Below are 23493 nucleotides of genomic sequence, written 5' to 3' on the forward strand. Positions count from 1 at the left end.
TTAATTGATTAAACAGGTGAAGTCAGTGGAGGACTAATTGCTCACCTGGTGTCTGGGAAGGAAGTGGAGGACAGAGCAAATGGAGATGAGCCAAACCTGAACCACGGTAAAATATGTTCAAGGGTGAAATTACGGAAGAGCTTAGTCATGTTTGTGACAGTTCACTGGGACTGAGAGAGCAGAGAGGACTGCACCCTTGGAGCTCCCAGGAATAAGTGAGTCTTTATGGTGTCTTTCCTTCTGCACATCTTGGGCACAGGAGGTGACCATGAACCGATCTGTCCCGAGTTCCACTGCTAAACTTCCTCTTTCCTTAACCATGGCATTGTTTAAGAAGTAGAAGCAGAAAAAAAGATTTGGCACAGTAGTGTAGCATGGAGGTTTGAAACCTGAACTTCTAACTCTAAGGTTGATTCAGTTCCCAGGTGAGGAGCTATCGTTGTACACCTGAGCAAGGTTTTTTTTACCTGAAGGGCTTTTGTCTATATCCAGCTGTATAAATGTAAAGACTTATGTAAAGAGTGTGAATGGATAAGAGCATTCACTAAATGGCTAAAATGTAAACAAATGCACTTACTAGACCAACCGGCCAAAGAGCCAAACAAGCAATTCAATTAGCACCCTGACAAGAGGGTTCAAGGTCTCACTTTTTTTTAACACTGGTGTACAAACACCTGTGAGTGAAGCTAAATTACTAAAGAACAGACTAGTCCTGCAACCATCTCTGGCTGTGACCCGTTTCCTACAAACATATCGTGGGGATGCTCCCACGTTTGAGTGAAACATCAATAGCTGAACTCCCCTCCCCCATTCCCAGAAAAAAAAAAACAGCCACAGACAAGATTTCATTTTCACTGCTCTCTCCAAAGTAAAAAATATTGTATTTGAGCACCTGTTCAGATAAATACAAACAATTAAACAAGGCATTAATCCAAGAACAAAAAAAACACGCTGTACAGGCAAAACGTGAGGAGTAGAAACCGGGCTCTCCAGACACGCGGGGGTCTCTGTACGTACGAACGCCAAGATGGCGGGTTTCCTGGGACCGGCACGAGCCTGGAGACTAACCCACAAAATAACAAAACCCCCCAAAACCTCGATTCCCCATAAAAGTCAGTGAAGTGTTGCCTCCGCATGTCTGAATGTGTTCCAGCACGTAGGGGAAGGAGAGTGATTATTTCCTGCAACCTGCCCGTGGACACTTGGGATTATAAAAAGGAATGTGGACAGACCATTTTAATTCACAGTAAATGACTTCATGCAGAACTAATGCAGTGGAAAAATGATGGGGTTTTTTTTTACTCCTTGGCCACAGGTAACTTTTATTCTAAATGAAAAGTCTTGTGACCAATTAGCATTTTCAGTGCTGAGGTTTATGTTGTGAGTGTAAAACTAGTTATTCAGATTCCTCGTGTCACTGCTCTGTACAGACACACGGAAATGTTGGGGTTCCATTTTAAACCTTGAGGGCGAGACGAGTGATAAAAGGGAGGAGTTTTAAGATGCCATTTGGTGGAATAAGAAAATAGAATCGTCTGTAAAGACAGGGAAGCGTTGTCTTTGGTGAACAGGGTTCAGGGAAATATTGGACATAACAGTGACATGTTGCAGAAGATCTGATATAATGGCCATGCGGCAAGACTAACGATTTGGGCTCAATAAAATCCAGATTCATTTCATAAACCCTTTTCCATGTCTTGGATAAACTGTTGAATTTCAATTGTCAGGTAGAGGTGACTTTAAGCATTTGAATTTAATTTAATTCCCTTTTTTATTTTGGTAACCTGTGTCAATCAAAAATTGAGAGAACAGGAGCGAAAAAAAGAAAAACATTCCGATTGTGAGACTTGAAGGAAAATGCTAAGAATGTTCCGGAATAGAGAAAACGATCATGTGACTTGCAGCGTATGCACCTCGTAATGCAGTCTGTAATGAGACCAGGGCCCTGTTTCACAAAGCAGGATTACCGAGTTCTCTGGACAACTGCACGGAGTAAAACCCAGAACAGCTCTTTTTACCTCAGTCCATGTTCCAGATTTGGGAGGGTTGCGGGTTTTACTCAGGGCAGTTAGCTGGCTAACTCAGTAATGCTGCTCTGTGATACAGGGTTTTACTCAGCGCAGTTAGCTGGCTAACTCAGTAATGCTGCTCTTGAGCTAGTTTGCTACACCTGAACAGAGCTGTTTACGGTACGAATGAGGAGCTTAAATGCACTGCTGATCGGGGCTGTGCGCATATAGCACCTTCTCCCCATTGTGGTCTAGCACCCTTTTCTCCCCAGTTCTACAGACATCATATCTGTCAACACAAACACTTGATTTTCTTTTTTTTTTTTAACAACAAAAGAAAAACAACACTTAAACCACTAGGGTTCCAGTCAAAAAATAAAAATATATTAGAATTATTGGGGGAAAAAAAAGCATATTCCGAAAGTGGCCAACTGGTCAAACACCTCCAGCCCTCACGTTCTCCCACAGCACTGGCCAGAGCTGCAGGAACATGTGTCTCCGGAAACTTCCGGAACTCAACAGCAGCCAGGGAGCCAGCCTGAACCCTGTGGTTGTGCTGATGCTCCTGGGCTCCTGGGCACCGTGTGGAGCAGTGTATACGTTTCAGAGCTCGGGAGATGTACTCCTGGGGGGGAGGGGGGGGCTTCCAAACAGAGCCTCTTCCGGGCTGATTGACACCTGTCCGTCACGTCTGTGGCACTGCCTCAGACTCATAGACAGGAGAGCAGCTGTGATCAGTGCAGAGGTTTTTGGGGGTGGTGGGGGGGGGCGCTATGAGTCTTTGAGCTGGCTGATTCGGGCGAAGATCTTGAGCGCTGGTCCCAGCTTGATGTTCATGGCGCTCATGAGGTGGTCCTCCTTCAGCAGGAGCAGGGCCTGTCCATCAATCTCCTGAGAGCGGAACTCCTCCGCAATCTCCTGGCAATCTGGGGAGACCGTGACATCATCAGCGGGCTGCCAATCACAAGCTTTCACACCACACATTCACTGAGCAGACCGTGACTGTGTTCTAAACCATACTACTCCTACCAAATTTCAAAGAAAATCAGTATGTAGTATGTAGTACTCGGTAGTTAGTATGCGGTTTCTAAGGCAGGCTGTTTGTATCATACTGAATGTTTTGGGGTACGGTCCCCTTTGGGGTGCGCACCTGGGAGGGAGCAGATGAACTCGTACACGTCCGTCACGTTCCACTGGGCGGGGTCGCTGGGCAGGAAGTGCTGGGTGAGGAGGGGCAGCTCGTGGGCGTGGCCCTCCCCGGGGTCCGCCCCTCTCTCGCCGTGGGGGCGCGGGACCCCGGAGCTGGCCGCTGACAGGGGGGAGGGGGGCTCCTCGTAGCTGGACATGTCCGAACACTGGCTGGACCCCCCCTGCCGGGCGTGGGACGGGGGCCGCGGCGACGCTGCCGCCCCCGCTGACTGCGGGGGGGCCGAGGGCGGCTGGAACACAAACGCACATGGCGGGTTGGGCACTGCTCCAGAGGCTGCAGGTTCAAATCCAGGCTGAGGCACTGCCGGTGTTATGCTAGCAATGCATTTCACCTGAACTGACTCAGTAAGACCAAGCTGGAGTTGGGTGGTGTAGTGTAGTGGTTAGGAAACTGGGTTTGCAACTGAGGTTGCAGGTTCGATTCCCATGTAGGACACTGCTGTTCTACTCGAGTAAGGTGCTTTACCTGAACTGAAGTATCAAGCAGTATAAACAGACTGAATGCTAGATGTGCAAGTCGGTCCTAAACATCTTTGCTGTGAAGCACACTATTAGAACGATTTGGGGTGAATCTGAGTTACTATTTTATAACGTTATTTTATAAGTTACTCTTGTTTTTTGGCTGGACCGCAACAGCAGGGCCAGCCCTATAAACGCGAATGTCTGTGACTGAGTGACTGATGAAGTTACACCATTGGTCAGCGGGTTCGGTCCAGCCATATACTAGGTTTTGACCTGGCCTTGTTTCACTGCATGTGAAAATGGTACCGAGTGGCTGAAATGCGGATGAACAGGTGGATGCTGTAGCCGTGGAGACGCAGGGCCGCTCACCTGTTTCTTGGTCTCCGTGGCTGGGGTGGCGTTGCCGCGCGATCGGCCCTTCTTGTATTTCTCCGTTTTGCTCCGGTCGGGGTGGATCAGGCCCATCCTCTTAGAGCACCGAACGCTGTACCTGCTCCAGACCACAGAACCGCCATTACAGATCTGTCTTACTGAGAACTACACTTCCCACAATCCACCTCTTCCTGGTGGAAACACTTCGGCAATGTACACTCATCTTCCCACAATCCCCTTCTTCCCCATTTCACTTTGGCATTGAGGCCTCATTCCAGCCTAACTGCTAAATGCGATTTGTCATCAATTTTAGAGCATCGAATGGTTACAAAAAACACTTACGCCTCAAATTTACTGCTTTAAGTCCAGTGCCAAGTGCACTCACATTGTAGGAAGGTACTGCTCTGCTGACTAGCAGTTCAGAATCCAGGCCCAGCATATGACACCAGGATATCACAGGATAAATCAGCCGGTTTCCCATTAACTGCATCATAATAAAATCTGTATCTCAGAAGAGCCAAATGACTGCGCTTAAGAATATGGCTTAAAATGAGCTCTGGGTAAGAATCCGCTTGCTTTGTGCTCGTGTGCAGAAGACCAAGCGCTCGTGAGGCCTCCCCACCCAACAGCGCTCAGTGAGGTCAGCACTGCGACAGGCTCCCCTGCAGCTGCAGAGAGCAAGATGGCCGCCTCGTCCCAAACCTCAGGATTTATCCACGGGGCCGCGGCTATGCACAAGGACGCTAACGGTCAACGCTAACGATTCCAGCGCCACTGCAACGCCACCGCGTGTGGAAAAAACCCAACTGAGCTGTGTGCTCAATATTCCTGACCAGTGACTCAAAAGACAGGTCTCCTATGAGTGGAGGATTTCACGAGGAGAATACATTCGTTTTATTGGACATATAAATCAATATCCAATAAAACCTTTTCTCCCCCTTTTTTTACTCTACACTTCTGGCTGGATTTTTATGTTACTGCTGCCATTTTACATGCACTCTGGTAGCAGAGAGAAGCAGCACAAAGCGCCTCATGTACCATTTCAGATTTGGCGCCACACAAATCTGCTCAGGGTAAGTGAATGACCGGGACAACCCCCGAGTACTTTGCTCCAGCGAAACGCTGACCCCTTCCAGCAGGAGAGCACTGTCCCTGTCGCAGTCAAATGAGCTTCCAGGAAAGGGGAAAACAAACGTGCGTGTGTCTGAAAGGCCGAGGCCGAACCTGGCGGGGTTACCGTGGCGACGGCGGACGCACCTTTTTGCGCACACGGTGGAGCAGAAGCGCTTGGAGCGTTTGAAGTTGCTGGCGAAGTCCACCAGCCCGCAGAGCTCACACTTCAGCATGGGGTCCGCCTCCTGCTCCTTCAGCTCTGCAACGGGACACATCGGGTCACCATGACGACCAGCGTCAAATCGGCACCGCTGAACTGGGCCAGGCTCGCGTCTGATTGGCCCACGCGGGCTGGGTGGCTCCTCCCCCCCGCTGGGTCAGTACCCTCGGCTCCTCCCCCCCGCTGGGTCAGTACCCTCGGCTCCTCCCCCCCGCTGGGTCAGTACCCTCGGCTCCTCCCCCCCACTGGGTCAGTACCCTCGCCTCTCCCCCTGCTGGGTCAGTACCTCGGCTCTCCCGCTGGTCAGTACCCTCGCCTCCCCCGCTGGGTCAGTACCCTCGGCTCCTCCCCCCTGGGTCAGTACCCTCGGCTCCTCCCCCGCTGGGTCAGTACCTCGCCTCCCCCCCCGCTGGGTCAGTACCCTCGGCTCCTCCCCCCCACTGGGTCAGTACCCTCGGCTCCTCCCCCACTGGGTCAGTACCCTCGGCTCCTCCCCCACTGGGTCAGTACTCTCGGCTCCTCCCCCCGCTGGGTCAGTACTCTCAGCTCCTCCCCCGCTGGGTCAGTACCTGCCTCTCCCCGCTGGTCAGTACCTCAGCTCCTCCACCCCTCACTGGGCAGTCGACTGCCTCTCCGCTGGGTCAGTACCCTCGGCTCCTCCCCCCCACTGGGTCAGTACTCTCGGCTCCTCCCCCCCGCTGGGTCAGTACCCTCGGCTCCTCCCCCTGCTGGGTCAGTACCCTCGGCTCCTCCCCCCGCTGGGTCAGTACTCTCGGCTCCTCCCCCCGCTGGGTCAGTACTCTTGGCTCCTCCCCCCGCTGGGTCAGTACTCTCGGCTCCTGCCCCCGCTGGGTCACTACCCTCGGCTCCTCCCCCTGCTGGGTCAGTACCCTCAGCTCCTCCCCCCCGCTGGGTCAGTACTCTGCTCCTCCCCCTGCTGGGTCAGTACTCTTGGCTCCTCCCCCCGCTGGGTCAGTACTCTCAGCTCCTCCCCCTGCTGGGTCAGTACCCTCGGCTCCTCCCCCCCGCTGGGTCAGTACTCTCGGCTGGCTCACCCGGCTGGCTCAGGTCCTCCATCTCGGCGTCGGTGACGATGGCGTTGGCAGCGGAGGCGTTGGGCGGGAGCTTCTCGGAGTCCGGCTGCACCGCCGGCTTCTGCTTCTTCAGGTTCTCCAGGAGCTGAGACGGGCGCTCCACCTGCCAGGGGCACGACACGCCCCGTCATCGCTACGGTTACCAGACATGCACGTGCACATGCACACAGGAGACCAGGAGTGCTTGGCTCAGCTTAAATTTGTTCCCTTTGCTGCCTAAATGTGATGGGGAACGCAGGCACTGAGGGTAGGGGTAAAGTTCGCAGTTCAGCGAGAACGCTTTTTGTTCAGGTAAGACAGCCTGACTACCTCTGAGGACCGCTTGTATACAGAGTCATGCGGGACAAGAGTAAAAGCCCAAATATTTCAGGGGTGCCCCCTGGTGCCTTTGTTCCCTCTTACGATCTCCACTGCTTTACATCACAAGGGAGCCTCTGCTGGCAAGTTTGAAAAATCAAGCTTTATTTAAAAATCAAGGTGCAACGAGATCAGTTATTTTACGATTGGTGAAATGCCCTCGCCTCAGCCCCTCAAACCCAGTGGAGAAACGTCAAGCCACACAGGGCCACAACAGCCTTCCTTACACGTTTTGTCCACTAGAGGGCGTGCATTCCTCTCTGTGGTGAACCCAATCCTGCATCTTACCCTAGAACTTCGCTCTGACTGCAGGAAGCTCGCTCCAGCAGACACTGGGGCAGCTATAAGGAGATTCAGAGTTCTAACGGAATGCAGTTATTTTTTAAACACTGAGCGCTGCATAAAAACAGCGTATAAGTAAGCGTCAGGAGCCGAGTTCTGGCCACTGCGGATCCACAGGCGCGCTCAGAGCGACCCACACAGGACCCCGGGATTAACGGCGGGCGACGGAGCCGCGCGTCCTCAGCGCCGTCTGCGAATGTTCCCCCCCTCTCGTAAACCTGTGACCCGCGATTTAGAGCGGGCCGCCGCGTTAGCCTCTCCAGTGTCGTTCCCCGCCCCGGCGACGCGCGTACCGCCAGTGAACCCCACGCTGCACAGACCCCGGGGCTCCGCACATCAATTATGCACCCCGTAAACGCTTTCATCTCCATCACCCCCCCCCCCCCCCCGAACCCCAACCCCCCCACCGCACATTAATAAGAAGCAGGCATGTACCCCACGTGCATGCTCCGACATTTCCCTCCATCTAAATATCAAAGGCATGTCATGTCATAAAACCAGCTCTGTTGTGTGTGCATGCCTTTGGGTAAAGTTGCGATTTGAATGACTCCTTGGTGTAGATTTAAGACCAGGCATATAAATCAGCCTGTGCAGAGCATATATGATGCATACAGCAGTGTCTCATTGTGGGTAGAGGAGCACAGGTCTGGGCATGGTCTGATACCTGTAGTGTTACCAGACAGGACCAAATGTAGGGGCTTCAAAAAAAAAAAAAAAAAAAAAAAAACCTGTACAATGGGATCAAATGCAAGTCTTTCAATACTGTTAAGCTTTCGAAATTCAGATGTTGGACAGTGATCATCTGACAAAAGCTCAGCACTATTAAGAGAATTACAATTGATCCCAGTGTGGCAAAGTTCTTTACTTGTTTACAAAACTGTTTTCTTTTTATCTCTGTGACACCCTGTGCGTATTTGACGGATATATGGGCGGACGCCGCTTTTATAGGGGTTTGATGGTAAGCATATGGGAGTCGGTGATAGATGTGAGACTGTAGCCAGCGGAATGTATATGGGAGTCAGCTGAAGATGGGGCGAGGATCAGAGGGAGAAAATTCCGGGCCTGCGGTAACCTTACCCCCTCCCGGTGTGCGGAACTACGGGGAGGCGTTGAACGCTACGCGCGCGCGGCCGGACTCACGGGGAAAGGCTCGGCTCCCTCCTGAATGACGAAGCCCTCGATGACGTGGGTCAGGATCTGCGGCTTCACGATCGCCTGGGGCGGCTTGCTCTCGCCGTTCTGCGGCGTGCTGCCGGCCACGGTGGGCCCGCCGTTTCCGTTCCCGGAGGTCATGGCCGAATGTCTGCCCCCGCCGGCCTTAGCATTCAGCCCCTCTGTACCGCCCGAATCTGTGGATGACAAGGACAGCACCACTTAAAACCTGTAAGGAACTCAGAACTGGGGAACAATTCCAGTTTAAAACACACCATCTCTTAAATCTACCAAGAATTCCATGTGGACAATATCGGTAGTATTCTGTTGCCAATTATATTAGCAGATAACTACTGGTGCACGAGTTGTTGTTGTTAAGTGCTGCCGCGACCTTAGCCAGCATGCTACCGTTCCGGCAGTCCGGCTAGTTTAGGCACGGCAGCAATGCACAGTAGTACTAGTAGCCAACTGAATATTTTTTTCTCGCAATATAATCTATTCAGTTTTTATCCAAAAATCAGCGCATGCGGTTACGTAGTCCGCATGCCATTTCGGTCCAGAGACAGTCCAGCTGCAGCGGAACTCCAGATCACCCCCGGAGCGCGCGCGGTTTGTTTACTGACTGGCGCGGCTCTACAACGCGCACAACAAAAGCAACGTGACCCGTGCACCCCGAAAACGTGTAGATAAATATTCGAATCTCGGATAAAATACAACTTCGATAACTTGCCATACTATGCGATTGAAACAAACGATTAAATACGAATGCGTTGAAGTAGCAGGCGAGGCAGTTAGCCATCTGTCCAACCTGGCTAACAAGCGACTACAAGTTAGGCACATCTTTCTTTGTTGTTGAACATTCAACAAGGTGCAATCATTCTAAAAATGCCTAAACCTGTGTTTGTTAAACCCGTTTACTGATCACATACAACTCCATACACCAAACGATACAAGCCAACGTTAGCTACGTAGCTAAACACAACTTGTGAAAGCAGAAAATACGAGCGCTTCATACGCACAGGGGTCCTGACAATAGTCACCAGCGGTGGCAGCAGCACACGTCTTTGTTCCGTTGGCCGCTTTCCCCAAAAAAGGATCCTTGCTTTTGATGTTTATTTCCAAACGCCAGGACAAGAAACAAATCCAGTGCCCGGGAACTATGCGCACTGGTATTGCACGCACGCGTGCTTTCTCTCCTGTTATCCAGACAGTAGTATGAACGTGGAACCTACTGGCAGTAAAACTTTGTTGTATTAGCTACTATGTTCTCAACTCAAGCCCTCTCATCTACGCTGAGCTACAGAAACGCACTCTATATAATCCTCTTTGTATGCGGGAACTGAATAGGAAACAACGTGGCGCGGCTATTGGCCAGCTGCTCTTGGAATGTTATCCAATAGTGACGCGCATTTGCGACAGGCGGCCTCTGTGATTGGCGGATATATCTGGCTCACGCGAGCCTCGTCTGAAGCGCGGCGAGGCGTTGAAAGAGCCGCGAGAGACATCTGCCTGGGATGCGATTCAATCTGATTTAGACACTCTGCGAACTCCGGCGGATGAAAAAACCCCAAAACATTTTCTGTCATTCTTGGTGGTTCCCAAACTCGGAGTACCCCAGTGTATGACGATTTTCGTTCCAACTGCAATACCTGAATTTTAACAAGTTGTTATTTTTTCTTAATAAGGAGCTTTTAATGTTTAGAGGGATTATTTATGCTCTTAATCAATATTATGTTAAAAAATAGCTATGCGTGCTATGAATAATAAAATCCCAATGTTCATATTGTGCTATATTGCCAACAATTGCATAAAAAGGTAATTTATTTTCAACTGATCAAGTTAAAGACTGTGGTGAATCAATAGGCTTCTAACTGGTGAAAGTGTGGACACCTGGCCACTAAAACTAACCATCTGGAAAACAATTAAGACTTTGAAGACAAAGCAAATGACAAGAAGCCAAACCTGCATTGTGTTAACAAATTTCAGGAAATTAAACACGTGTTCAGGAGTCTATTGATTAACTTCAGCCTTTCAGTTGGTCCAAAAAGTTTATTACCTCTTTTATGTAATTGTTTGCAATATTGCACCGTAAGCACAAAATGAATATGGGAATTTCGTTCTTTGCGGCATGCATAGCTATTTCTGACATTATGAGGGTAAATAATCTTTCTAAACATGAAAAGCTCCTTATTAAGAAAAATCAACTTTTTTCTGGCATTACAATTGTGGTTGGAACGAAAACCAGCATACACGGGGGCGACATAGCTCAGGAGGTAAGAGCAGCTGTCTGGCAGTCGGAGGGTTGCCGGTTCGTTCCCCGCCCTGGGCGTGTCGAAGTGTCCCTGAGCAAGACACCTAACCCCTAATTGCTCTGGTGAATGCGAGGGATCAATTGTAAAGCGCTTTGGATAAAAGCGCTATATAAATTCAGCCCATTCAGTCTATTTACTCCAGCACCAAGGCTGTAGAGCAGTGGTTCACAGCACAATTGCAATCCTAGGAATTTGACAAGCTATTATTTTTTCTTAATTAGGTGCTTTTCATGTTTAGAGGGATTGTCTACCCTCTTAAGCCACATTATGTCAGAAATAGTTATGAATGCCACGAAGAAGCTTCCCATATTCATATTGTGCTACATTGCAAACAACTAAATAAAAAAGGTAAACAATTTTTAACTGAACAAACTAAAGACTGAGGTGAACGAATTGGCTTCCTACAGTGAAACTGTGACAACAATAACTAACCATCTGGAAGATAATGAAGAATTCTGAGACAAAGCAAATGATAACCTGCTATTGCGATGAATGCCAAAGCACTTACTGAAACATATTAGTCTATGGGTGACTCACACTGTGTGGTTCAGTTCCGGTGCACAACATGACACCTGACAATATGTTTTCAACTTCAAAAAAGCCAAGCTATCACATACAAAAACACTCTTCATTTGTTAAAAAAATACAGTTCCCAAAAATATGTCTGCATACCAAATAAGTGATATCGAAATTATGCCCAGTACAACTAAACTAAACCAATGAGTCACAGAAATTTAACAAAGCCATTTTCAGAAGCAAAGATGCCCACATACTCCTACATTGGCTCAAGTAACTTTTTTCATTCACCGTTCCATCTGAAGAGGATGTACTCTGAGAATGTGCAGCATTCGGGAGATGCATTGTGGGAAAGTTATGGGTGGAGATGCCAGCTGTTGTGATTCTATAACTGACCACAGTTTTAAAGGCTGTTATTTTCAGTTCAACCCCTTTCACTCAGCATATCTGAAATGTTCCCCGGGCCTTTCAGACCTGTGCAATTTCTGCGCATAAAAAAGGTTCATAAAACGTTGAATATGTGCCTGGTTACACTACAGCACCCCATCGAAGCCATCTGAACAGCAGAACATGGTATTATAGACTGTAGCAAACTGTTTAGAGTGGAGAACACAGACAGTGACCGTGTGCTCATCCAAGCCTTCGTACGCCAGGTGCTGGATTAACAGAGTGCTCTGAAGACGAGAGAAATATCCACACACTGGAAAATTAAAGCTCCCTCTTTTTACTGCAACATTTCCACCAAAAATAATCTTCCCCAGGCAGAGAAAAAAAGTTTTGAGTGGAAATATGGTTCAAGGAAAACCAAAACAATACGCAACAAAACTCTTGGACCCGGACTAGGGGCGTATTCAAGAGCACCAAAACGTTATGAGAACTTAGGCTGAGAAGTGCGGTAGAATGAAAGGAACCCGCCTGTAAACTGTGGCCAATCATCTTCTTACAACTACTTTATTCCGACCTATCAGAGTCAATAATTCTCGCCCACAGGACACGCCCACGCAACAGGTGACGAGGACCGTTTCCAAACATAGCCAAGCCCTTCGGTGTGGATTCCACTGAACAGAATGTTGGAAATGTGCCAGAATGTTCGTCATATTTTAAAATGTCCCGCTTCCTTCGTGCCACATTTCCCATTTATCCTGCAGTGATGTCGTAAGACTAGATGACCTCATTTCCTCTGCTCTTAGAGTCGCTCTCTGTGTGAATCCGTGTCAGGCATTTTACAGCATGCGTTCAGTCGACGCTCTCATTCAGAGTGACTTACAATACAGCACCTTATATTCAGCGCTCAGTTCAATTCTACTTTATTTCTGCAATGCTTTTCACTGACCACAAAGACACTATACTGAAAAACAGAAGTAAGATAATCAACACCGTAAAGGGATGCAGGGCGTTAACTAATCACAGCACACCGGCACAGCAAAAAAAAAAACAAACAAAACCAAAAAAAACATTTGAGGTCACAGGACAAAAGAGGCAGTAGCCAATAATCAGCCTTCTATGTTCAGCTATAAAATGGCGGCATAATGCTGGAGGTAAAAAGGCACAGTCATAAAGCAGGAGTCGCAAGTCACAGTCGGGAGTATCCTCAGCCACCCGAGCATCGGCCCCTCCCCTGGTTCTTCTCTGTCTGAGGCCTTTGTACGTCACCGTGGATAAGAGCGCCCGCTAAGTGATTGTAATGTAAGACTTAAGTAAAAAGACCCTTTCATGTCTTCCTTTATAAATGGCCTAGCCCCCCCCCCCCGACCCCCCTGAGCACTGTCAGAAAGGCAGACCTTGAAGACTAACCCCCAGTGTTCGCTCGGGTAAGGACAGCGTTCAGATCGTATGGCGTGATAAGCACTCTTGGTTTTCACAGTGACAACATGAGCAGCTTGGAAACCCAATCTTACAAAGAGGTACAGCGCCCGTCATCCCCCTCCCTGCTCAATCACTCCCCCCCCCCCCACCCAGGCGGGCAGGTGGGATGTGTGAGTCTGCCCCCCCCCCCTCCCCCGGGTTAGGAGAGGGGCCCAAGGGAGCGTTCATGTTGACCTGGTCGATAATGGCGCCATTGTGCATCTGATCGCCAGGGAGAGGGCAGGATGGCAGCAGAGTGTTCAGCTTCAGAAACATCCGGAAAAAAAAGATCTGCAGCTCCAGTATCCTCTGATGACAAGACAGCAGGTGGGCTACTGGGTGGCTCATCCTGTTAAGGCCCCACATTCTGGTATCTGTTAAGGCTCTGTTCTAGTGTATGGATGGGCTCTATGGTCTGGTATCTATTCAGGCTCTGTTCTAGTGTATGGATGGGTTCTATGGTCTGTTTCTGTTAAGGCTCTGTTCTAGTGCATGGATGGGCCCCATGGTCTGGTATCTACTCTACAATGGGTTAAAGCTGTATTACCTTGCTCCCGAGGGGCCAGCTTGCTGGAGTCGGATCTGAGCCGCTCAGGGGTGGGGGTGACCCCCTGGGGGGGCGCAGACATGGGCTGCCGAGAGCCGGGGCAGGTCTCCCTGACGACCAGCGGAGTCGGTTGGTCTTTGCCGGTAGCGTCCTGGACCACCCGCGCGGCCTGGAGGTGGAGAGGAGAGGACAGCCATGTCACGGGAGGTTATCGCATCAGGTAGAAAATGGCTGCCCAACCCTGTTCACTCCAACCCTAACAAAGCACACCTCATTCAACAGCTAGAGATCTCACAGCTGCATCCAGACGGTGGTTGCAGGTTTGATTCCCACCTAATGCATAGCCGTTGTACAAATGCGTTTTGAATTCTTTGTCCTGAGCGTTCCATTTTTTTTGTAGATTTCAGTGACACTGTGCAGCCAAATTGGTAGCATCATTATTTCCACTATCTCTTATAGCTTTGGCATGGTTGAGGGCCGGGCTTACCAGTGCTGGTGTTGGTGCCGGTGTTGGCGTTGGTGTTGGTGTTGGTGCTGATGTCACTGGCGGTGTTAGTGTCGGTGCCGTGCCGGTGCCGGTGCCGGAGCAGGCTGGATCTGCAGGTTGACTGCGGTCAGCTGAACGGGCTGGGATTTGGGCGGGGCTTGGGAGTGGAAGATGGTGGCCTGGTGCGCTGGGACAGGCAGTTTGGGCAGAACCGGGACGGCGCACTGGGAGGCGGGGCCAGGCTGGATCGGCAGGGCCTGAGCCGGGAGCTGTAGCTGGGCCTGGTTCTGGTTCTGGTTCTGGAGCAGGGGTGTTGGACCCCGCTGGGGCTGGATCACAAACTGCTGCTGCTTGTGCTGCTGCAGCAACTGGTGCGGCTGGATCTGTGTGTAAGCTACAGCACACACACACACACGCACACACGCACACACACACACACGCACACACGCACACACACACAGAGAAACACTATGCTCAGTATATTACAGTGGCAGAGGCCAAGCACAGGGGAGCAGTTCAGCCCAACACCGAAATGCTGCACCTTTTGCAGATGTTGTTTTCTCGAGCGCAGTCCATATTAGGAAGCGTAGAGCCGCGTTTGTCCGCGGTCCAAACGCAATAATGGCAACGTGACCTTGGGAATGAAACGCTGGCAACAGAAAGCGGGACTATTGTGCTGGTTTTTTTATTTTAAAAACCTTTCATGGCTGCGCCGGTCACTTTCCCTCCTGCTGTTTGTATAAAAGCCATTACAGAGCTGCCTCACATCCTGAGTCTGACCGGCTCCGCCGATCTCATTGTTCAGCGAGGTGCGTAACGCGCTCTCTGGGCCAATCAGTGCGCTGGGTCAGGCGCTGGGTCAGGCGCTGGGTCATATCCAGTCCGCTCGCCGTCTCGATAGCGAAGTTCAGACACTACACTCAGTCGTCTGTCACGCTGTGCGCCTGTTCTCTTTGAGATATATATTTCTCGGAATATTACGTTGAGTCTAAATTTATTCAATTCCAAGTGCAGTACCGCTGACCATAAATGTGGCCTGTAGTTTCATTGCCAGATTTTTGGTGGAAAGAGTTTTATATTTATATGCGCCTATGCCAAATTTTTTATTTTTTATTTTTTATTTTTGTACATAAATCCAACCACACAGGGCTTGTGAATGCTAGAGCAAAGAGAGCACTAGCAAATGGCTTCAGGAACAACAGAGAAATGGATGTAGGAATGATGGATGGAAAGTTTAATCTTTTGTATGTGTATGCAAGAAACATGCAAAACAATTAATAAATAAAAACATAAAAATGGATCGATAAATTTACATTTTTTTTCATTAATCACCATATTACAGAAGCAGAGGGGGACGGTAACGGAGGTTAGGTTTAAGAGTTAACGTCACTCTTCCGCATTCCCCGAGTTGAGGAACTGTAAGGTACTGTAGCTGTGGGCCAGGAGAAGCTGCGCTGTTCTCTGTTCTCTGAACACTATGCGCAGCCATGATGCGAAATCATGAGGCTCAAACACAAGAATTCTTTCCGATTATGGAACGATGACTCACGGGGCTCCTCCCTGTCCTCGCCCACCGCTTTCCTAATTCAGAGCGAAACTGCGTCTTTCAGCAGAGTCCTGGAGCATGCCGGTGCGGGGGGGGGGATTTCCAAATCTGTGGGTGTGAGGTGGGATGACTCAGGCGTCCCACAGGCACACTGCTCTCCGCTGTCGGACGGGACTGAGTCAATGTGTGATCCCGCTGGGATCCCCCCCGCACCCCCCCCCCCACTACATTTCCCAGCATCCCGCGGGCACCGGCTATGCTCAGACTTGAAAGCTGTGGGTGCTGGTCTTGGCCCCACCTACATCAATAAGCAATTACACCCCCCCAACCCCACCCCCAAATACAAAGTGCCCTGGCACACCTCCAGAGCAGCGCTTACTGGAAACAAAAGCCAAGCTCCTCCCCACCTCTCTGCATTTGCCATCCAGGGAAGCTTCTGGAACTCATCTCTGGAGAGTCATCTCCATTTCTGACCCTGAGTCTACAAAGCGCTCTGCAGAGGCAGTGCTGTGCGTCGTCATGGAAACCACATCGGATCATGGTAAATTCTGGAAACTTCCCACTTTCTCATAGTGCCTACGCCTGAGTGCTGCTCCTATTCTGACACCACCCACGGGCCAGTAGCGGACGAATGTGGGCGGCACCAAGCAGAAACCCGGAACCCCAACTGCAAAACCCCAGAGGCGCTAATTTAGCATCGGCAAGCGCCATTCAGCAGGAATCCAGGCTGCCGGTCTGTGCACCTGGTCTTCCTGAGTCTGCCTGACCCAGCTTTAACCCTGACCCTAAAACCAACCTTAAGCCTGACCCTAAACCCGGCTTTAACCCTGACCCTAAAACCAACCTTAAGCCTGACTATAAACCCGGCTTTAACCCTGACCCTAAAACCAACCTTAAGCCTGACCCTAAACCCGGCTTTAACCCTGACCCTAAAACCAACCTTAAGCCTGACTATAAACCCAGCTTTAACCCTGACCCTAAAACCAATCTTAAGCCTGACTATAAACCCGGCTTTAACCCTGACCCTGAACCCAGCTTTAAGCCTGACTCTAAACCCAGCTTTAAGCCTGACCATTAACCCAGCTTTAAGCCTGACCCTAAACCCAGCTTTAAGCCTGACCCTGAACCCAGCTTTAAGCCTGATCCTAAACCCAGCTTTAAGCCTGACTATAAACCCGGCTTTAATCCTGACCCTGAACCCAGCTTTAAGCCTGACTCTAAACCCAGCTTTAAGCCTGACCCTTAACCCTCACTCTCTTCAAAGTGTTTTCAGATCTGTCGGGACCCCCTGTCCTGCTCATGGTGCCTCATACATGGAACCCTTAATTAGAGAGGGGTGCGGAGCTCCCCGCTGCTCTGGAACTCTAATGAGATTCTCATGCAGGGTGGAAGTGCCCTCCCCGCCCCCAAATAAATAAATCAGAACCACAGTCTGCTACTCAACCACCCCCCCCCCCCACCCCCCAATTCATCAAGTGTTTAAACAGCAAGGGGTAGCCCCACAATATTAAATCATCCCACCGCCTCTAGTGAGCAACAGGAAGCGATGTATACATATCACAGCGACATCGTTTCACATCTTTGTCGTCAAAACTACAGCCCACATAGCCTAAACAACACGAGAGAAGAAGCCCAGCGCTCATGAATGTTCGCTGCACTGACAGCACATTTATGTCACGTGGCATAGCTGCAGATCCACCTGACAGACGCGAGAGCGCAGAAATAGACCACCCCTCCACGCTTTCGCCGTACAGATACAGCAGCTGAATTTGCATCCGCCTGTCACACAGAACAGCCTTACACCGTGTGACGCGCAGTGTAGGTGTGATAGCTGTGATCTGGGCTCAGATGGGTATCCAGCTCATTAGCGTGATGCTATGCAGGCACTCATTCCTGCATGGGAAAATCAGACAGACGACAGATCTACAGCGTTCAGCCACCCGCGCGCTGGCCACAGACACAGTATGGGGCCTGTAGCCAAGGCTAGGGTCGTGTCCGGAACAGCTTACTTACCTACTACTGAGTATACAAGTTGCATACTCAGTAGTAGGCAAGCAGGCAAGTACTGAGTATGCAAGTTGTATACTCAGTAGTAGGCAAGCAGGCAAGTACTGAGTATGCAAGTTGTATACAAGTTGCATACTCAGTAGTAGGCAAGCAGGCAAGTGCTGAGTATGCAAGTTGTATACAAGTTGAATACTCAGTAGTAAGCAAGTTAGCTGCTTCCAACCCAGCCTCAGTCATTAGCTGGCTGTGCCTTTGCCCTGTCAGGAATGGGACGGGTTCTAAACCTACACTACACAAGCTTCTCTAAACAATGTACCCGGTCCCCACAGGTGACTCCTGGTCTGTTTACTTAATGCAGCGTTAAAATACACAAAATATGCACACAGACGCACATGCGCACACACACATACTGTATGTACACGCAGAGGTGGAAAGTCCAGGGGTCAGAAAGTAAAAGTCCTGCCGTGTGTTTCTTTGACCCATGAACTCCACCCAGCTGATTTCACTCATTAGTTCTATCTCCGGGCTGAAGATATGTGCTAATTAGCAAAATACTGGGGAGGAATTTTTACCTTCTGAACCTGGATTTTCCACCTCTGTGTACAAATACACACCAGCAAATGCAAACACGCTCACAGACGTACATATGTGTGCATTGGCATATATAAATATCATGTCATTATTCTCATGTGCGCGCACACACACACACACACACACACGCACACAAAACGCACGTTCAGAGTTGACAGGCAGACATAACTCAGACACACACGGCCAGCTGCTAATGGGCTGGCGTTCACGGCCGAACACTAAAGAGGTTCCCCTCTGCTAACCGAAACGCGCAGATGAAAGGAACCACCTTTCTCACAGCGTGAGGCGTTTTAAAGACCAGCCGCGCCCCCCGCCCCCCACCCCCACCCCCCCCCCCCCCCCACGCCCACGCTTAACGACCGGCGGACGTGTGGAGACACGCTGGAGATGGAGCGGCACGGAACATATCGAGCGGCGGTTTTTACTCTGCAGTTGAAAGCCCTCGATGGGGGCGTATTTTAAGAGCGCAGATGACCCAGCACACAGATGTGTAATTGTAGGTTTGAATTTCACAGAAGCGACCGACGGCAGTGTGTGCTCCCCACTCGCTGGACGGGTTTCCTTCCACATAAAACCCTCGCCTGTAGGAACACAGCCCGCTCGCTACTAAAACACACACTGTCACTGAACACCGGCAAAAATCCTGCTGTTTCACTGAAGCAAGGGAAAAATAAATGAGTGTTATAATTAGCAGCAACTAATTAGGCTTGCATGTAGCACACATTGTAAAAAGCCTTCCTACACGTTTACACCAATTTAAGGGCCTCTAAAATTATAGTCCTGCCGACCCAAATGCAAGGACCCCTGTACAGCACACTATATCATGAGTATTGGCCATCAATGAAGTTCCATCACACTTTAAACCCAAATCATTCAGAGGAAGATGATCTAGACCAGTTTTTAAGGCCATAATAAATTTTTTTTTTAAACGGGCACGTTCTTTTACGATGAGGGTCAGAAAATCTTTGATGTAGTGTAAGGTTCTGGTGGTTGGATGTTTATTTTTTCTTTAGTATTTGGGTACTTCCGTCGGACCCGTGCGGAACTTATCGGCGGGGAACTCGGACTCCGGGAGTAATGAGGTGGTGATTGGTCACGGACGTCACGTTCCGGCTCACGTTTACCACGCGGGTCACCAGCTCGGTGGGGCCCTCCCCCTTCCTCACGCCCCCCTCCGCGAGGGCCTCGTTCCCCGGCCCTTTGCCCCCCGCCCCGGGGCCCTGCAGCCCCTGCCCGGGGGTCTTGAGCTGGGCCGGGGGTGGGGGTGGTGCCAGGCCGGACAGGGACAGCTGGGGGCCCGCAGGGGTCTGTTTGAGGCTCAGGCCCTGGATCTGGGGCTGGGAGGTAGAGACCGCTGGCGCCCCCTGCTGGCTGCGGAGGGCCAGGTTCTGAACCTGAGAGAGGAAGTGAGCATAAACTCACAGCAGATCATGAAGTCAACTCAGACACTGAATCTACAGCTGCGGACAATCTCATGCTTCAAGAACTCACAATCAGGTTGGGTGATGGTGTGTGTGTGGTGGTGTGTAAGGTATGTGGTTAGCATGTGAGGTGATTGTGTGTGTATGTGTGATCATTTGTGTGAGGTGTGTGAGTGTGTGCAGTATGTGAATATGGAGTCAATGTGATTACTACGTGAGGGCCATGTTGTGCTTGAATGGAAAACAGTGTGTGTGTGTGTGTGTGTGTATATGTGTATGTGTGTGTTTAAGCATGTGAGGGTGCATGTTTGTGTGTGTATGTGTGATCATTTGTGTGTGTGTGTGTGTTTCAGAGCGTACGTTACCTGCGCTGTGGCGGCTTGTCCAGCAGGCTGCGCTGTGGCCTCAGGCTGGACGGTGGCGACGGTGGCGGTCGGGGTGAAGATGAGCTGAGAGGACAGAGGAAGAGCAGGTCTGACACTTCTACACCTCTCAGGAGGGAAACCTCTTCAAAAACTGTTAAAAAAACTGCTTTGGAAACTGTTTAAAAACCGCTTTAAAGACCCTGTAAAAACCGTTAAAAAACTGTTTTAGAAGCCACTTTAAAAACCCGCTGGACAGGCTCTCTCTCTCTCTCTCTCCGCACGCGCTCACACCACACTGAGCGTTTATCTGAAAGACTCACGTTCCTCCGCGTGAGGTAGCTGCTGTGGGTGAGCCTCGCACCACCTCAGTGCCGTCAACTGTTGCTATGCGAGGATGGTAACGCTGTTTTTTTTTACATCTCAGAATTAATCCCTGCGTTAAGGAAGCGCACCCACCTCTCCTGCCTTAACACCGGGATCATCACCAGCCTGCTGAACACGCAGCTCTCCTCCCAGCTGTGTCTTATCAGTACCACGAACACTAGCACTGGCGAATGCTGAACAACACAAAGACTCCCCTTCAGTAGTTTCTTTAATCCGTGTTTGCATTTAAACCAGCCAGACCTGAAGGCTCTCTCTCTCTCTCTCTCTCTCTGAAGATCACCTGTTCCATAGAACTCAGCCATAATTTAAAAATGTTTTTATTTAAGCTTTATTTTTTGCGTGGAGGTCCTCCTGATCCCAAGCTCTCTCGTTCAGAGGAGGCCTGCCACTCCCGAGGGATTATGGGAGTGCGAGTTTCACACTCATATCTCTGTGATTAATGAGAGGAACAGCTTTTCCACGGTTTCGGTAGCAGAGACAGGGACCCCTGGGGTCATTCAGGAACAGAGCAGGAAACAGATGTTTTCCCTCCGAACGCCCTGTATTTTTTATCACGATATATAAAATATAAATATTTTTTTATTTTACCCCCACCATTAACTGGAACCGTTTTCAGTGCAGATTGACTGTTCTGGGAGCCCCAGGAGTGAGATCTCAAACGGGCGAAATGGAACAAACTGCGGCTGCTTGCTCAGATCCTCCGTTTGAGTGACAGGGGATCCTGACACGGCCGTGCCTGGGCGGGGAACGGTGGCGCTGGACCAGGATATCCCGGTCGTTAGCGTGAAACGTGAGCGTGAGCCCAGGTTATTATGGTTGGCCAGCATTCTTGTTATTAATCGCCATTTCCTTCAGTCTCATGTTCCATACTGCTAGACACGTCCCCTCTCCATGGCAACCATTCCGTAGGGTTTGTGTTTATTTATTTTTTTTATTGATCTATCTATTTTTATTATATTGTACCTTTGATACAAAACAGGAATAGAATAAAAACAAAATGGAGCAGGGTTGTTCCATACAAGAGTTTAAGCCCCCCCCCAATAAAACAGAGTAATCAAATATAGATAAAATAAAGCAATAAAAAGAGGATTAGAAATAAATAAAATCAAACAAAGCTCAATTGAAGGCGACGTCTTCCGCCCTTTGTTTGTCGCCCCCCTGAGAGGGATGGTCTCCAAGGCGACCGCCCCTTGTGCACAGGAACAGCTCGAGTTTCCCTGACTTCATAAAAATGGAAAATGTACAAATATCCTGCCTGGGTTTTTAATTATTTATCATCGGTCATCGTTATTTATTCTGACGGGGTAAGTTTCCGTTGCAGGTTAAAAGCTTTCAGAATACTGTGTAAATGATATTTAATTAGGGTATGTGATCCTGTGCTGATACTGTAGATCATCTGGCAGGAATTTATGATTTTTTAAAATCAATAATAAATGTTTTCTTTATTTATTTACTTCTGAAGCTGTTGCTACGCTACCTTCCCCCTTCGCCGACACCCATCAGCAACGGTGAAGCTGATAGGTGGGCAACACTCCAGTGTGCTTGACTCTGCACCAATCATCAATCATGGGTTTCCGCAGCTGAACTGGTAACCTGTGTCCCCCCTAGCCAAGGCCAAACCTGTGTCTGTCCCTCAAGGTGAGTGAGCGCTTTTACTGCAAGACAACATTTTAAACAGCGTTCCACCTTAATGCATTTCCTGTACCATTAACATGCAGCAGGCATGTTGGTCTATGTAATCTAGGTACACTCCAGCCACAGGTGTGGTATAGGCTAGTCCTGCCACTGCCCTTGGCCAAGGCACTGGCCTCAGAACCGGAGCTGGTCCCCAGGCGGCAGGCGCTGCACTGTGGCTGCGGACCACCTATGTAGCTAGGATGGGTCAAATGAGGACAAATTACCTCATGGGGTTCAATAAAGTGTACCTATCTCTATCTCCAAATTAGTAAGTATTGCAGCCGTTCAGCGATCTAAAATGAGCATGTGTCACAGTGAATAGCGTATGTTCAAAAACCTGTTTGGCAGAGAGGAAAGCTGTGCAGCGCGAGGGCTGTGGGATGCATGCCATTAGCGCGGTTAGCGAAGCTGTTAGCTTAGCCCCCAGACTACAGTCAGCCGACAGCCGTGACATCTGCCATATCTGCAGCGCGTGTTCATCTCACGCGGCTCAGAAACGGGCGTGGAGCCGCGTGTGGGAGAATGCCGCAGAAACCACCGCCGATCGCGTCCGCACACAATTTTACACAATCGAGAATCGCTACTGTCATTAAAAAAATATTATTAAAAAAAGAGAACGTCTCTCTCCAAGCCCCTGTAAGAGGGCGGAAGTGCGGTGTGTTTTTAAGACGAGCGGATGGTTCTACCTCTCTCTCGTACGTCACACACACACAGCCGGTAGCCCGCTATTGACACACACACACCCTGAGAAAGCAGCCAGCCCCACGCGCCACCATCGCCGTCATAAATACCGTTAAATACTCCGTCCACTGCATTCCCTCTCCATTAACTGCTGCTCTGCCACGTCTCTGCTGGCAGGTGATGGCCACAAGAAAGAAATGCACAGAATGAAGGGCTTTTTAAAGCAGAAATACAGACCAAATGATTAAATGGAAATAACTGAAGTCTCTCTTCTCTTTCTCTCTGTCTCTCTATCTGTCTCACTCTCTCTCTTGCTCTCTCCCCATCTCTGTCTCTCTCAAATGTACGATATGAAGGACTGGTTGTGGAGAGCTAGAAATAATTTTGGAAACTTCCAAAGGCTCCGTTTGTGGAAAGGAATGGCTGTCTGATGAGGAAACCAGAGAGCAGAACTGTACTGTCGCTGTTACACATTATTCAGTTTGCTTTTCCCAGTATGTCGGAAGCACAGAAACATCTTGACTGGCGTACCTCAGTTAGGACTGTGTGTGTGTGCGCGCGTGTACATGCGTGTGTGTGTGCAAGTGTGTGAGTATGAGTGTGTGTGTGCATGCATGTGTACGTGTGTAAGTGCGGGTGTGTGTACGTGTGTGTGAACGTGTGTGCAGTGGTGGGGTATGGTGTGTGTGTGTCAGTATGGCTGTGTGAGGTGTGTGTGTGTGTGTAGTGTGTGTGTGAGGTGTGTAGCATGCGTGGTTTATGACCGTGTGTGAGTGTGTGTTGT

The 23493-nt window shown here is 49.8% G+C and overlaps 2 protein-coding genes across 3 annotated transcripts in view; both read right to left on the minus strand.

The window, feature by feature from the left end:
- Nucleotides 1-843: 843 nt before the first annotated feature.
- LOC135235193 (polyhomeotic-like protein 2) lies at nucleotides 844-14187 on the minus strand. 2 transcript variants are annotated; one of them, XM_064300467.1, is made up of 8 exons: nucleotides 14038-14187; nucleotides 13551-13719; nucleotides 8319-8527; nucleotides 6441-6582; nucleotides 5310-5424; nucleotides 4050-4170; nucleotides 3160-3448; nucleotides 844-2935 (listed from the first exon to the last, which is right to left on the minus strand). In XM_064300467.1, exons 2-8 carry the CDS (start codon nucleotides 13630-13632, stop codon nucleotides 2781-2783), a joined length of 1113 nt encoding a protein of 370 aa, XP_064156537.1. In that variant the 5' UTR covers nucleotides 13633-13719; nucleotides 14038-14187; the 3' UTR covers nucleotides 844-2780. The 2 variants fall into 2 exon arrangements, with proteins under 2 accessions (XP_064156537.1, XP_064156538.1); XM_064300468.1 differs by lacking the exons at nucleotides 13551-13719; nucleotides 14038-14187 and adding an exon at nucleotides 9350-9675.
- The window catches only part of LOC135235041 (polyhomeotic-like protein 2), a 47293-nt gene continuing 37902 nt past the window's right edge, over nucleotides 14103-23493 (minus strand). Inside the window, exons 6-9 of the mRNA XM_064300240.1 lie at nucleotides 22820-22879; nucleotides 19968-20051; nucleotides 19249-19575; nucleotides 14103-14420 (exon numbers count right to left, since the gene is read on the minus strand). Of these exons, the coding sequence (XP_064156310.1) occupies nucleotides 14103-14420; nucleotides 19249-19575; nucleotides 19968-20051; nucleotides 22820-22879 (789 nt within the window). The remainder of the gene's footprint in view (nucleotides 14421-19248; nucleotides 19576-19967; nucleotides 20052-22819; nucleotides 22880-23493) is intronic.

Source organism: Anguilla rostrata, chromosome 11 (assembly GCF_018555375.3).
Source record: "Anguilla rostrata isolate EN2019 chromosome 11, ASM1855537v3, whole genome shotgun sequence".
Taxonomy (NCBI): domain Eukaryota; kingdom Metazoa; phylum Chordata; class Actinopteri; order Anguilliformes; family Anguillidae; genus Anguilla; species Anguilla rostrata.